This window comes from Cherax quadricarinatus, chromosome 16 (assembly GCF_038502225.1).
Source record: "Cherax quadricarinatus isolate ZL_2023a chromosome 16, ASM3850222v1, whole genome shotgun sequence".
NCBI lineage: Eukaryota > Metazoa > Arthropoda > Malacostraca > Decapoda > Parastacidae > Cherax > Cherax quadricarinatus.
The window spans coordinates 47,264,959-47,278,885 of record NC_091307.1 but is presented as its reverse complement, the minus strand read 5'-3'; the positions used below and the strand labels follow the sequence as shown (position 1 = coordinate 47,278,885).

Genomic DNA, 13,927 nt, shown 5'->3' with positions numbered 1-13,927 from the left:
CCCTCTTAACATAATGATAAACGGATCACCTATCACAAAGCTAACAGAGGGAAAATTCTTAGGAATCCACCTTGATAATAGACTCAAATTTCATACACATATACAACAAATTTCTAAGAAAATTTCCAAGACTGTAGGCATACTATCGAAGATACGGTACTATGTTCCACAGTCAGCCCTCCTGGCCCTATATCACTCTCTTATTTACCCCTATCTCACCTATGGAATTTGTGCATGGGGCTCAACAACAGTTAACCATCTCAGACCACTAATTACCCAACAAAAGGCTGCAGTTAGAATGATAACAAATTCTCACTACAGGCAGCACACTCCACCAATATTCAATACACTAAACCTACTCACCATACAAAACATCCATACTTATTACTGCACCTATTACATACATAGAACACTTAACTCTGATATTAACCCTCCCCTCAAACATCTCCTTGCCAACCTCAACAGAACACATGACCATAACACAAGGCACAGATCACTCTTTGATGTTCCTCGTGTTCATCTCACACTATGCAAAAACTCAATGCACATAAAAGGCCCTAAAATCTGGAATTCATTACCTGTAAATATAAAAGAAACACTACCTGTTTATAAATTCAAGTCTCTACTCAAAGATCACTTACTCACCCAAAACCAAATAAATACTGAATAACTGAACCTTATAAATTGTATATCTTAAATGTTTCTCACAATTATATCACATAAATGTTAAACCTAAAACCCAATCTAACTTTATTATTTTTTAAATACACTACCTAACAGAATCCTTCATATGACCTGTCTTTGTAATACTCACTTGTGCTTTATAGTAATCTGTTTACATTAATGTTTTATCACTGACTTCATCATTGCTTAATTAATCTTAAGTTAATTTTAAGCCAGCCCGTAATGCTATGCATAGTATAAGTGGCTTTGGCATACTGCTCTTATCTGTATTTTTTGTACCTCTGTATGTGTGCACAAATTTATAATAAATAAATAAAATAAATAAATAAAAGTGGCAAGCACACACATGTTGCCTGAAGTGGCAAGCACACACATGTTGCCTCAAGTGGCAAGCACACACATGTTGCCTCATGTGGCAAGCACACACAGGTTGCCTCAAGTGGCAAGCACACACATGTTGCCTCAAGTGGCAAGCACACACAGGTTGCCTCAAGTGGCAAGCACACGCAGGTTGCCTCAAGTGGTAAGCACACACATGTTGCCTCAAGTGGCAAGCACACACATGTTGCCTCAAGTGGCAAGCACACACAGGTTGCCTCAAGTGGCAAGCACACGCAGGTTGCCTCAAGTGGCAAGCACACACATGTTGCCTCAAGTGGCAAGCACACACAGGTTGCCTCAAGTGGCAAGCACACACATGTTGCCTCAAGTGGCAAGCACACACAGGTTGCCTCAAGTGGCAAGCACACGCAGGTTGCCTCAAGTGGCAAGCACACACATGTTGCCTCAAGTGGCAAGCACACACATGTTGCCTCAAGTGGCAAGCACACACAGGTTGCCTCAAGTGGCAAGCACACGCAGGTTGCCTCAAGTGGCAAGCACACGCAGGTTGCCTCAAGTGGCAAGCACACACATGTTGCCTCAAGTGGCAAGCACACACATGTTGCCTCAAGTGGCAAGCACACGCAGATTGCCACACGGCGATCACCGACGTCATTTTCAACTCTTCCTATATTAGATTTCACTCATTCTTGTCATAATACATTTCTAAAATCAGGAAGAATTTTTTGGTACGATACTTTATTTCAATATTTCCGACAATAAGGGCACGTTTATTTTAGACCACCTTGGACACTATAGGCTATCGCAATTTTCGTGTTTATATATTTTTTTTTTTTAAATTCCACTTACATAACTTAAAACTTCAAATATAACTTTAAATAATACGAACCAGAGCTAAAACTTTCCAGGAAGAAAATGGACATCAACAACGACCATCTGTATTTACCTTGCTGTAATAATATTCGCAGGTAATCGAAAATGACATCAAACAAGTTATTCTGGCCGTCACTCTTATGAGAGAAGCAGGACATGATGACCACAGCGACAGCAAGAACTACCAGCGCCGCCAGGATGGCTGTCCACACCGGCGGTGCCAAGGGAAACAGGAAACCCCACGGGTTCACCTCAGGATCTCCTCCAGCACCCAGGATCCTCCAGTAATCAAACAGTATCGGTACAGTAAAGTCCACCACCTCTCCTCGCCACCTGTCTATCATGAAAGGGCCAGCCGCGACATCTACAACCTATAATTATTATTCGACTCATATCGGTAAAGCCATCCTCCAATATAATTAGCAAAAATCCTTGTATTTCACTGGTTTGAACATGTTCAAAACCTGGAGAAATTAAAAAATATATCATAAATAATTATAATAAAAGATTTCGTATCGTCAGTTTAGCAGACAACAAATGAAAATTAACAGTTTACATTTTGGAAACCGATTACTGCCATGTCCCTACCCAAAAGAGCGATTTTTTTTTAATGATTCTAAAGCAAACATGGTAATTATTTTAAGAATTTACATTAAAGCTTTGTGACAGTGGTACATGTTTGACTTAACAGAATACACAACTACACTCACCTCCTTCATCACCATTCCTACCATGCCAGACCACGACCCATTAGCAAGCATAACACCAGATTCCCCGTCTGGTGGTCGCACGACAGTGTACCTGCTAAGATGCATACATATACTATATTCGTTTACTTTAAATGTATGTTAAAAACAACTCTCCTCAATAAACAAAGGTTCAAGAGCTGTAATTTAACCCGTTAAAATTCTCGTCTTCAACTGAACAGTTGATGTCTAAGTAACATAACAAAGAAGGGGCACTACAGCAGGTCAAACTCACACCCACCAAGACCCACTGATGCATTTGTCTAACCTGTTTTGGTTAGATATATGTAATAAATTATTTAAATCCTCTTTATCTATTCCTGATTTCCATTTATACACTTCAATCATATCCCCCTAATTTTATGTCTTCTCGAGAGTGTTGATTCAGAGCCGTCAATCTATTTTCAATGGGAAGATTTTTGATACACAGGATCAACGTTGTCATCCACCACTGTACGTTTTCCATCTCATTTATGTTCATTCTGTAATATGGTAACCTAAACTATTGCAACATAATCTAAATGAGGCTTAACCAACGGTACATAAAGTTGAAGAATGACATAAGGACTCCTGATCATTTTACTTCTTGATATAAAGCCAAGAATACAATTCGCTTTATTGCAAACACCTAAATACTGTTGTTTTGGGTTTTAGATTACTGCTAAACGGAACTCATAAACCTTTTTCGCATTCAGAGTAAGATCTGTATTATTTAATTAATAAGCATCATGGTTATTTTCATTTTCATAGCTTAAACTTTGCATTTCACTAAATTAAACTGTATCTGGCATTTTCCAGACCACTGCATCAGTCCATTCAGATCTTATTGAAGCGATTTAGTGTCCTTGTCACAATTAATCCACCGACACAAATTGGTGTCATCGGCAAATTTGCTTATGTCGCTGTTTATTCCTTCATAAGAGCATCAAGAAGGAGGAATACTGCAGCAGGAATACAGGCATAAACAATGAACTGAATAAGCCATTGGCATGACAAACGTTTCCAAAATAAAGATATCCAAGTGTTGCACCGGTGAATTATTTATCAATTAGTCCGTTTTTAAACTATTTATTTCAAGTATTGCAGGTCGTTAGAGGTTCGACAGGTGCCAATTTCTCGTAGTGCCAAAATAAAGACGCCAATTTTCACCGTGCCATTTAAGAGGATGCCTGTTTATAATGTTGGCCTAATTTTCACTTATTCATATGGTAGAAATAATTGCATTTCTGAACATGATTATGATTCAAATTTTCACCAACACGATTCCCCTGAGGTACATTACTGTTGTAGAGGTACCTGAAGCCCTCTTATCTATTTTCCCATGAGTGGGAATTTCTCGCAAAATGCTGTTCGACCATGGAACTCTATTAATCATGGAGCTGATTAACCACATCTTTCCACTTCTGATAGTAAAGCCATTTTTATTACAAAGTGTCATTATAGCTACAACAGGAGATTGAACCCCATCACTCTATACTTATGTCCATTCCAAAGAAGATTCGCTCCCTTATGCCTATGGACTGGCATTGTAATTTACTTTTTTGTCTGCTCTGAAGAAATTTTCTAAAATTTCACATAGGTTCTTGCTCTTAAAGCTTTGTAGATGATAGGCCAGAGGTCCTCTGTCTATTATTAATGATTTCTTATTTATAGTTTTTCCTATTCTTCCTGGACTTGAGGTTTAAGCTTGAGACATCTGACAAGGTATCCAAAATATTATTTTTTTTATGGAGACATACAAGAGTTTTTCATGTTAAAATTCAGAAACTTTAATGTAAAGTGGCGAAATTGTTGTCTTACTTCCAGATAAGTTTAATTAATTATTAATTGCATGGAAGAGCCCTTATGAAGGTTTGAGGGAAGGTTGATTACCTTACTGGCGTAAATGGAAAACAGAAGCAATATCTTATTACAATTCTCATGAGATATTTCAGAAGAAATGTGGAATGTTGTTTACAATCGTGTCATTACGATTTCGTGAGTCATAAAATTCGTTTTTTTTTGTTCCTTAATAGAGAGTCGGCCGACTCTGATGAGACTTGTGAAGGTGCCTCATCTTCAGTGTTTAAACTGTCACATAATAAATCCTACTTGACCTTGCCAGGATTCGAACCTGGAATCTTCTGATCCGTAGTCAGACGCGTTATCCGTTGCGCCACAAGGCCGTAGCGTTATAGTCTGACTTGTGTTATTTTTGTAATCAATAACGCATCTGAACCAGATATCCAGTAAAATTTAAGTGAAGTGATGGCACAAAGTGTTCCATTGAAGAAAAGCTGAAGCAGCAAGTACAAAAGAGTATTACTTATTTTTGTAATTTTTACAGTCGAGCAAACACTAGGAAATATGAGAAAACTTTTCAGCCGTAAGATACTGGTAACTTCTAACTAGAACCCAGAACCAAAAAGTGTTTTAATAAATATGTTCTAGTGCTCGCTAACGGTTTTTTTAAAACTTCATTGTCGGTATCAATTACCAGATTTTTATAATTTACAGACACTCCAGGCTTAACCTCTACAGTCATCCATAAAATACTTGCTCATCAATAATCTGGTAAAGAGGAAACTCTTCTCTACCTGTCCACCGCAGGACAGAGTTCGTCCAGAAGGTTGATAAACAATTAAGTCTGAACATAACTGAGTCGTCAGTTCAGTCTTCCCCTTACCTGTTGTTATGATAAAGAAAGGTTATTGTTTTTGCCTGTGTCCGGGGTGGAGTACTGATTTGAATCATTATGTAGCAACACTTGGCGTTACGTAGGTCTTGGTATATCATGATTCAGTACAGTACTCCGTGTTCCCTGCTCTTACAGGTGTGATGCAATACTGAACAATGACCCTCAGACTCGTTACAGCTTTTACAACCCACCTGAGATCATGAGGAGACTGCCAGGTGATTAGGTAATGTTTCTATTAACTCTAAAAACATTTATGAAATGACCTCCACCTGGGAGACAAATATTAGAGCTTTGTTCTTAGCATTACTTACGCTTGACGCACACGACTTTGCTGTTATAGCCTAACAACAAGGATTACTCATTGAAGTCAATGTGTCCTGGTCCTTCGGTACATTAGTTCCTCAGTATGAGCCGAGGATGTTCTTAATATATTACTTACGTGAAATTAAGTGCTTTAGATAGGTATCCCATCAGGAGTGGCACCGGACCTCGGAACATTGTTCTGTGTCCTCCAGGAGCTGAAGGATCATCAATAGTGATGATTTTATTGGCTGGATTCACCTCAGCCGCCACCAACAAATTTGGTCCGTGGGAAAACCTGTAACAGAAAGTTAACTTTGTATTGCAATTTTTTTCTTTTTTTTCCTTTTTAACGAACTGTCATTTTTTTAATAAATTAAGTTATAACATGTATGTCAATCCTGTTAACATTATGTTAATTTAAACTGCAAAACTACATGAAACAGAGGCGTGGTAAGAATGTTAAATATCGCTCCATTAACCCAGGAGAGAAGGTGCTGGTCCAGGAAACTGTGCCTGGTCACACCTTGAAACAAGGTTTAAGAGACCAATGAAGGTAATAAAGAAAAATTCTTATTTAAACTATGTTGTAGTATCTCTTAAAAAACCCCAGTGAGGGTAAAGTTTACCACATTAATCAAATTAAATTATTCTTTAAACCACCTAAGGTCCTCCTGATTCCTGGTATACAATTCCGTAGTTTCAAGTCAGGCTCCCTCACTCAACCATCCTTCAGGATCCTCGCCCCATAATGTCGGGGATTGCAGAAGACCAAATAGAAACACTAAATACCCTTCTGCAAACCTATCCTGACATATTTTCCAGTGTTCCGTAAAAGTGCAACCTGGGTTATCATGTGAACGTAGGAACTGCTAAGCCTACTAAACTCTCTCCCTACAGAGCTAATCCTGAAAAACAGAGGCTACTTCAGCAGGAAGTTGTGTTTCTGTTAGAATATTGAGTGGTGGAGTAATCGTCCAGAACGGGGGCATCACCATGCATCCTTGTTAAGAAGTTCAATGGAGGTTTTTGGATGCGTGCCGACTACTCTAAGGTGAATGAGGTGAATGATGCTTACCCTCTTCCACGTCTGGACGAAATAGCGGATTTTGGGGGTAAGGCCCCTTTCGTTTCCAAACTTTCATGTACCTTAACAGATAAAGAGAAGGAGATTTCTGCCTTCGTGATTCCAAATACTGTGACCCCATTCTTAATACAGAGCTCACCTGACACATTCCAAAAAATTATCAATCAGGTTATTAAAAGACTTTAAGGTACAGTAGCTTACTTGGACGATATAGTTGTATTCAGTGATACGTGAGATCAACATGCGTCCCGTTTTCGTAAGTTATGAAGTAGATAGTGGTAAAGTAGCACCTAAATTTGCCAACGTTTTGGCTATTAAAAATTGTCCCGTTCGTCAGAATAAGAAGTCTCTGCAAAGGTTCTTGTCAATGATATATTTCTATAAACGTTTTTGCAAAAACTTTGCAGATGTGGTAGCCCCCCTCCCCCCTAATCTCAATTACCAGTCACAAGAATAAATTTTGCTGGACCCTAAATTGTCAAGACTCATTTAACATTGTTAAACGTCACTTATGCACTGTAACCAATCGTTTGTCTCCCGATTTTTCAAAACCCTTTGTATTACAGGTTGATGCTTGTGCAGTGGGTGTTAGGGCAGTGTTACTACAAGCATATGGTGAGGGAGAACAACAGACTGTGGCGTACTGCTCGGCCAAACACGAGGCCTATCATAGGGCGTACTCTACTATTGAGGAAGAGTCCCTGTCGTCATACATAGTCACCGTCATCAGTGACCACAATCCTTTACCTTACCCATTTGGGCCATTCTGTTCACCTCAGCTAGTGTGTTCAACAGTTTTCTGTTGCCCTAACTGTGCTCGTGCTTTGGCCTCCTGCTGTTCTGTGGCGTATTGTACATCACTGCAAACACCACTTTGGGATCCCCAGTCTGAAGCTTTACTACTATGTAGTCCCTTACTTCCCTTCTGTTCATTCCTTTCAACTCCTCAACACTCAACTGGTTTTTGATAAGCAGTGCAACTCTTCCTCTCCCTCTGTTCCCTCTATCTTTCCTCAGCATCTCATATAAAGTTGGAAAGATCACATCTGTTATCGTCTCCATTAGCTTTGTTTCCATGAAAGCTATGATGCCTCTGTGATTCTTTCGTGTCACCTCACACTTATTTTTTTATTCCGTTTGTCTTGGGGAGCCATAGTTTCAGCTTCTTTACCAATACAGTATTCTGGGTTGTGTGTGAAGTTAGCAGTGTTGCCAGTTTCAAGGAGCCTTCGTCGAACAGTTGAAGAGTCAACCTCTATACCAGCTGAAGTCAAATTTCTCTGTAGATCTTTGCTGGTTTTCTTGGGATCCTTTACACTATTTCTTACGATAACCTTGTCATCGTGTCATCCACAATCACTAGAGTCGTCATATCTCTTCAAAATCCGACCAACAGTTGACTTTGGTAGGCTCAAATTCTCGGCAATCTGTCTGATACTCAAATCAACATCTTTTCTAAGAGCTACATAAATTGCATGCTTACTAGGTGTAACATCCATCATGAATTTCAGCAGTAATCATAAACTGAAGTGAAGAATTTAGTAAAACCACCTTTCACTCACGCTTGCAGGAATAGCCTTTCAGAACAACAGGTGTTTTACACTAACAAGAGACGCTGGGTAACACCGCAGCTGGATGGTTGCCAGAAGTCAGTAGGAAACTCTTCTGAAAAGAAAGGTACCCAAACTACATTAATTAAGTTTGAGACGTAGACATATTTTGAGATAATCACAAAATTTACTCCTGTCCTAATTTATTTTTACACTACCATTCTTTCGTTTCCTCGAGTCTTGCTCAAAAACCTGTATCAAGTAGGAGTGCACGAAATTCCTAATATTTTCCAATCCTTTCTTCACGAGAGCTATTAACTAATTCTACTTTCAAAATATTTTACAAAATCTTGTCAATACTTATTTTTCTTATTTTTATCACCGCTATAGACGTATTTTTTATAATCAATTACGTAATATTTGCACTTAAACGACCTATGATTACCTCCCCTACGATGAAATCTTGTACAGATTACCCCTCAAGGAAGGTTCCTTGATGTTGGTGAGGGGCTCTTGATTTAGGGAATTGGATCTGTGCTCCAGTTCCCCGAATTAAGCCTGAATGCCATCCACATCCCCCCCAGGCGCTGTATAATCCTCCGGGTTTAGCGCTTCCCCCTTGATTATAATAATAATAATTGTACAGATTAGTTGTTTCTGACTCATATTGTAGCTGGCACAATTAACAAATCCCAATACCATAAAATTTATTCTTGATAAGGCTTTCTATTCGTGTTTCATAATTGTGCATATATATAAGCTAATGCTGCCACAGTGAAAAACATTCTTGGTATAATTTTGTGTGATGAATGGTTTTGAAAACCGACAAGTTGAAGAATTGAGACACTTATGCAACACATGGGAATCTTTATTGAAGAAACGTTTCGCCACACAGTGACTTCATCAGTCCAATACAAAGTAGAAGTGGGTAAGGAGAGTAGAAGTTTGGGGTAATCAGTCCCTCAACCTGGAATCGATGTGTTCAGTCCTACAAGAGTGATGGACTGAACACATCGATTCCAGGTTGAGGGACTGATTACCTCAAACTTCTACTCTCCTTACCCACTTCTACTTTGTATTGGACTGATGAAGCCACTGTGTGGCGAAACGTTTCTTCAATGAAGATTCCCATGTGTTGCTTAAGTGTCTGGTATAATTTTGACAAATTATTTTCCGATATTTCATGATAAAATATGGCTTTATAACTGCCCTGCACACGTAACTCTATTATTGTATAACAGATAACGATATTATATATATATGAAAATTGATGGTGTTTCTATGGAGTCTTCACTTAGACCACAATCTGCAAATGCAGCTTCTTGTTCCGGCTGTAACTGATGAAGTTCCAGCTCGCAGGGAGGAGAAAGATAAGAAAGATGGTAATGCAATAAGGAATGGGAGGTAGTTGGCAGAAACACAAGGAAATATGTAAATGTAACTAATGGAAACCGGTTTACAAAAAAAATTAAAATTGAAGACGATTGTGTAGTTTTGGACAAGTAGGCAGGTAGGACAAGAGCCTCAGGATGTAAGGAAAATGACATTCATGTTATGTGGTTTTTTTAAATTGTATATATATACTGGGCAGGTGTGGGAGATATAGTTAACAAGTTAAATAACATCAAGTCATTATCTCTATAGTGATGGAGGTAATGATGCTTGAAAACGCAAGCATGAAGAGTTGCTGGTCAATTACGAGCCAGTTATCGATCTAACTACGTCTATGGAAGGGATCCCAATCATGTGTAGAATTTTTGCATAGAAGAGAAGGCAGTTAATGAATAGATACGGCAATTGTGTTGAATTTCTGGCTTGACAAGTACTGCTACGAATTTTGAATTCCATTCTTTGATAGTTGGTACAGCTTCTGTGGTAAATATGATATGTACGCAGTGTATGAGGTGCATCTCTCTGGTGCAGTGGTGAGAGCATCGGTCATCTCTGTTTAAGGAATCATTGCTATATTGTCTAAAACTATAAATTTTTATAAGAGAGAGGAAACGAGGCATGTGAGAGATGATGCGTTGCAGCATTAGGAGCGGAGAGAGCAAAAAGTAGCTAGATATGTTAGTTAAATAATGGAGAAACAGTTAGGTCAGACAATAGTTCTTCATGAATACAGGAAAACCTTTCTACAAAAACAACAACAAAGTGGAGAAAAGCAAATAATTAGAGTGAAAGAAATAAATCACTGTAAATAAAATCTGTATGATCCTTGTCGGTTTAGCGCTTTCTTTGATTATTATAATAATACTGTACATGAAATGAGGCTAATTGCATGGGTATAAAACATACTGCAATAAGTGAAACCTATTTAAGTTTGAAAATTAGGAATATGCCTATTAATTTCCGCTTAGGGGGATATAAATTATCCTAAACTTACAGAGTCAACAGGAAAGGGCAGAGTTGATATGCAAATTTGGGAAGTTTTCAAATGTTGCGTTAGACACATCATGTAGATAGAATGGAGAGACACAGAATGTAGATGCTCAGGTATCTAGAACCGAAAATATGTATTAGTGGGAGATTTAACTTATGCCACATCAACTGGAGCGATTCGATACGTAATGTAGAGTGTGCCGACAATTAAAACAATTTGTGTCACAAACGTATTTTGGAAATACTCTGCTGTACCTGATTTTGGTAAAGAAGGATTTTCTGACGGATAATCTTGAAGTATATGTAGAGTTTGGAGAATGTGATAACAAATCACGTACTTATAATATCTCATGGAATTACCTTAATAATGCTAGCATTATTAAGGACTAAGATAAAATTTGAAAAGTGTCCATTATGGGAGCGAGGGTAACTAGACTTGTGACTATTGTGAAGGAGACCGGGTAGAAGATGGTGGACGTTGTTTATATAACATTTTCTAAAGAATTGTACAGGCTGGCCATGCTGCTTATAATCCGTATAGAGAATTAAGATCAGTGATGAATGATAAACAGATTCAAATTTCTCTTGGGTGGAAAGAGAAGGTAGTTCCAGGTAAATTAAAAGAGGTGAGGGGTAACCTTATTGAAAAGTATATTCAATTTATGAGAGTAGACAAAGGAGGAATAATTAAAGCCAAAAAATACTTTGAAATTAAGATTGAGAGGGAATCAAATACCAGTCCTAACGGTTTGGTTTAGGAATATAAGAATATGATTAATTACAACTCAGGTCTCTAATAAATGTGTTTCATTTTCGAAGTTTATTTCCTTTCTGTTTTTAGTGACATGAAACGAACTCCTAGAAATCTAAAACTATGCTGGTCTGAGCGAAAATTATATAATTTATCTATCGAAATATATACTAGGAAACTACATCCATTAATTTTCTTTCTAAAACTCACTTGGAGAACTTGTCAGGGAAAAGTGGAAGATGGGATGTGAGAACGAGGCCTCGACAAGGCGTCCAGGATGCAATCTTCAGTGCCTGGGTTGATCCATGACTGTATGGCAGGTGTATATACACACTAGACCTATAACGAAATATTATCCAGTTAGTTTGCAATGTATGATCGTGAATGTGTTTTTGTTTATCATTTGTGTGTATGACTGACCGATATTACTACCTACAGTATGTTCATTAAGAAACATATTTTTAAGACAATTTTTTTATTTAGTTTCACATCCATAGAAGTTCAAAATTTCCCATCACCTGATATTTGCTTTGTCTTCGCTGATAATAACCAACATAGCATTCAGCTTGGAGAGAGGTGTGTGGAGCTCCTGCACCTCGGGAAGTAAACAGCGAGTGACGATCAAAAGCCTAGTAGACCATATCGGAAGAAGACCCTTGAGGGACCACTCCAGGAAGGCAGCGAGGAAAGCTGGATGGTGACTCAGTACAATAATTGTTGTATCTGATGACGTCTGACGCAGCTGATCATGTAGAAATTTTATTGTTAATAGCTGCTTCTATCTGTGAAGTACATGAGGTGACTATAAAATATAATTAACACCTAGTATCTCTCAGTTAAGAATCACAAACCAAGTTCAAAGATCAATTAACAGCTCAGTTAACTAATAAATGTTCAAATAATGAGAAATTAATAAATTGCTACTTTGATAACGTAACCAATATGTGTACAACAACTGAATCAAAACAATAAAGCAGTTGATGCTAAAATTATTAGATAATCAAACTAGAATATTTCATGAAAATTTTTAAATAAAAAAAGTGGTCATGGCTACAACAAAATCACAGAAATTACCAAATGAAAAAGTAATCAATCCAACTGATTCTTTAGACCGAATATATAGTTTATAGACGAACCCAGATGTTAAGGTGAAAGTCAAATACACTAGATATGTACAAACAAATACTGATAGCAACTTGTAATATACTCTGATTAAACTGTAATAAACATTTTCCAAAACTCAGGAGGTATTTACACTACATCTATTATTATTATTATTATTATTATTATTATTATTATTATTATTATTATTATTATTATTATTATTATTATTATTATTATTATTATTATTATTATTATTATTATTATTATTATTATTATTATTAAAATTATTATTATTATTATTATTATTATTACAATTATTATTATTATTATTATTATTATTATTATTATTATTATTATTATTATTATTATTATTATTATTATTATTATTACTATTATTATTATTATTATTATTATTATTATTATTATTATTATTATTATTATTATTATTATTATTACAATTATTATTATTATTATTATTATTATTATTATTACAATTATTATTATTATTATTATTATTATTATTATTATTATTATTATTATTATTATTATTATTATTATTATTACTATTATTATTATTATTATTATTATTATTACTATTATTATTATTATTATTATTATTATTATTACTATTATTATTATTATTATTATTATTATTACTATTATTATTATTATTATTATTATTATTATTATTATTATTATTATTATTATTACTATTATTATTATTATTATTATTATTATTATTATTATTATTATTATTATTATTATTATTATTATTATTATTATTATTATTATTATTATTATGTTATGATTATTATTATGATTATTATAGTACAATGAATCTTAAAATGATTAAAAATATAAATATTTGAAACTAACAGCAATAAAGATAATATGTAGAAAACGTAGATGAAGACGAAATAGAAAAAGAAGAAATAAATGGAGTAGACTTTTTAGACATAATACTGACTAGTACTGTCAGTGGTCAGTTGTCAGAGTAGTGTATTATCAGTGGTCAGAGTGGCGAGGTGTCAGTGGTCAGTTGTCAGAGTAGTGTATTATCAGTGGTCAGAGTGGCGAGGTGTCAGTGGTCAGACTGGTGTGGTATGAGTGGTCATAGTGGCGAGGTGTCAGTGGTCAGACTGGTGTGGTATGAGTGGTCATAGTGGCGAGGTGTCAGTGGTCAGACTGGTGTGGTATGAGTGGTCATAGTGGCGAGGTGTCAGTGGTCAGACTGGTGTGGTATGAGTGGTCATAGTGGCGAGGTGTCAGTGGTCAGACTGGTGTGGTATGAGTGGTCATAGTGGCGAGGTGTCAGTGGTCAGACTGGTGTGGTATGAGTGGTCATAGTGGCGAGGTGTCAGTGGTCAGACTGGTGTGGTATGAGTGGTCATAGTGGCGAGGTGTCAGTGGTCAGACTGGTGTGGTATGAGT

At 36.5% G+C, this 13,927-nt stretch overlaps 1 protein-coding gene and 1 non-coding gene across 2 annotated transcripts in view; both read right to left on the bottom strand.

Annotated features, from left to right (window-relative positions):
- Nucleotides 1-13,703, bottom strand: part of LOC128688804 (probable glutamate receptor) — a 40,505-nt gene extending 26,802 nt beyond the window's left edge. The window contains exons 1-6 of the mRNA XM_070085663.1: nucleotides 13,683-13,703; nucleotides 11,911-12,134; nucleotides 11,603-11,731; nucleotides 5,762-5,920; nucleotides 2,610-2,700; nucleotides 1,973-2,270 (exon numbers count right to left, since the gene is read on the bottom strand). Of these exons, the coding sequence (XP_069941764.1) occupies nucleotides 1,973-2,270; nucleotides 2,610-2,700; nucleotides 5,762-5,920; nucleotides 11,603-11,731; nucleotides 11,911-12,134; nucleotides 13,683-13,703 (922 nt within the window). The remainder of the gene's footprint in view (nucleotides 1-1,972; nucleotides 2,271-2,609; nucleotides 2,701-5,761; nucleotides 5,921-11,602; nucleotides 11,732-11,910; nucleotides 12,135-13,682) is intronic.
- TRNAR-ACG (transfer RNA arginine (anticodon ACG)) lies at nucleotides 4,738-4,810 on the bottom strand. The gene has a single exon. It is a non-coding gene; the product is annotated as a tRNA-Arg (tRNA).
- Nucleotides 13,704-13,927: the final 224 nt, after the last annotated feature.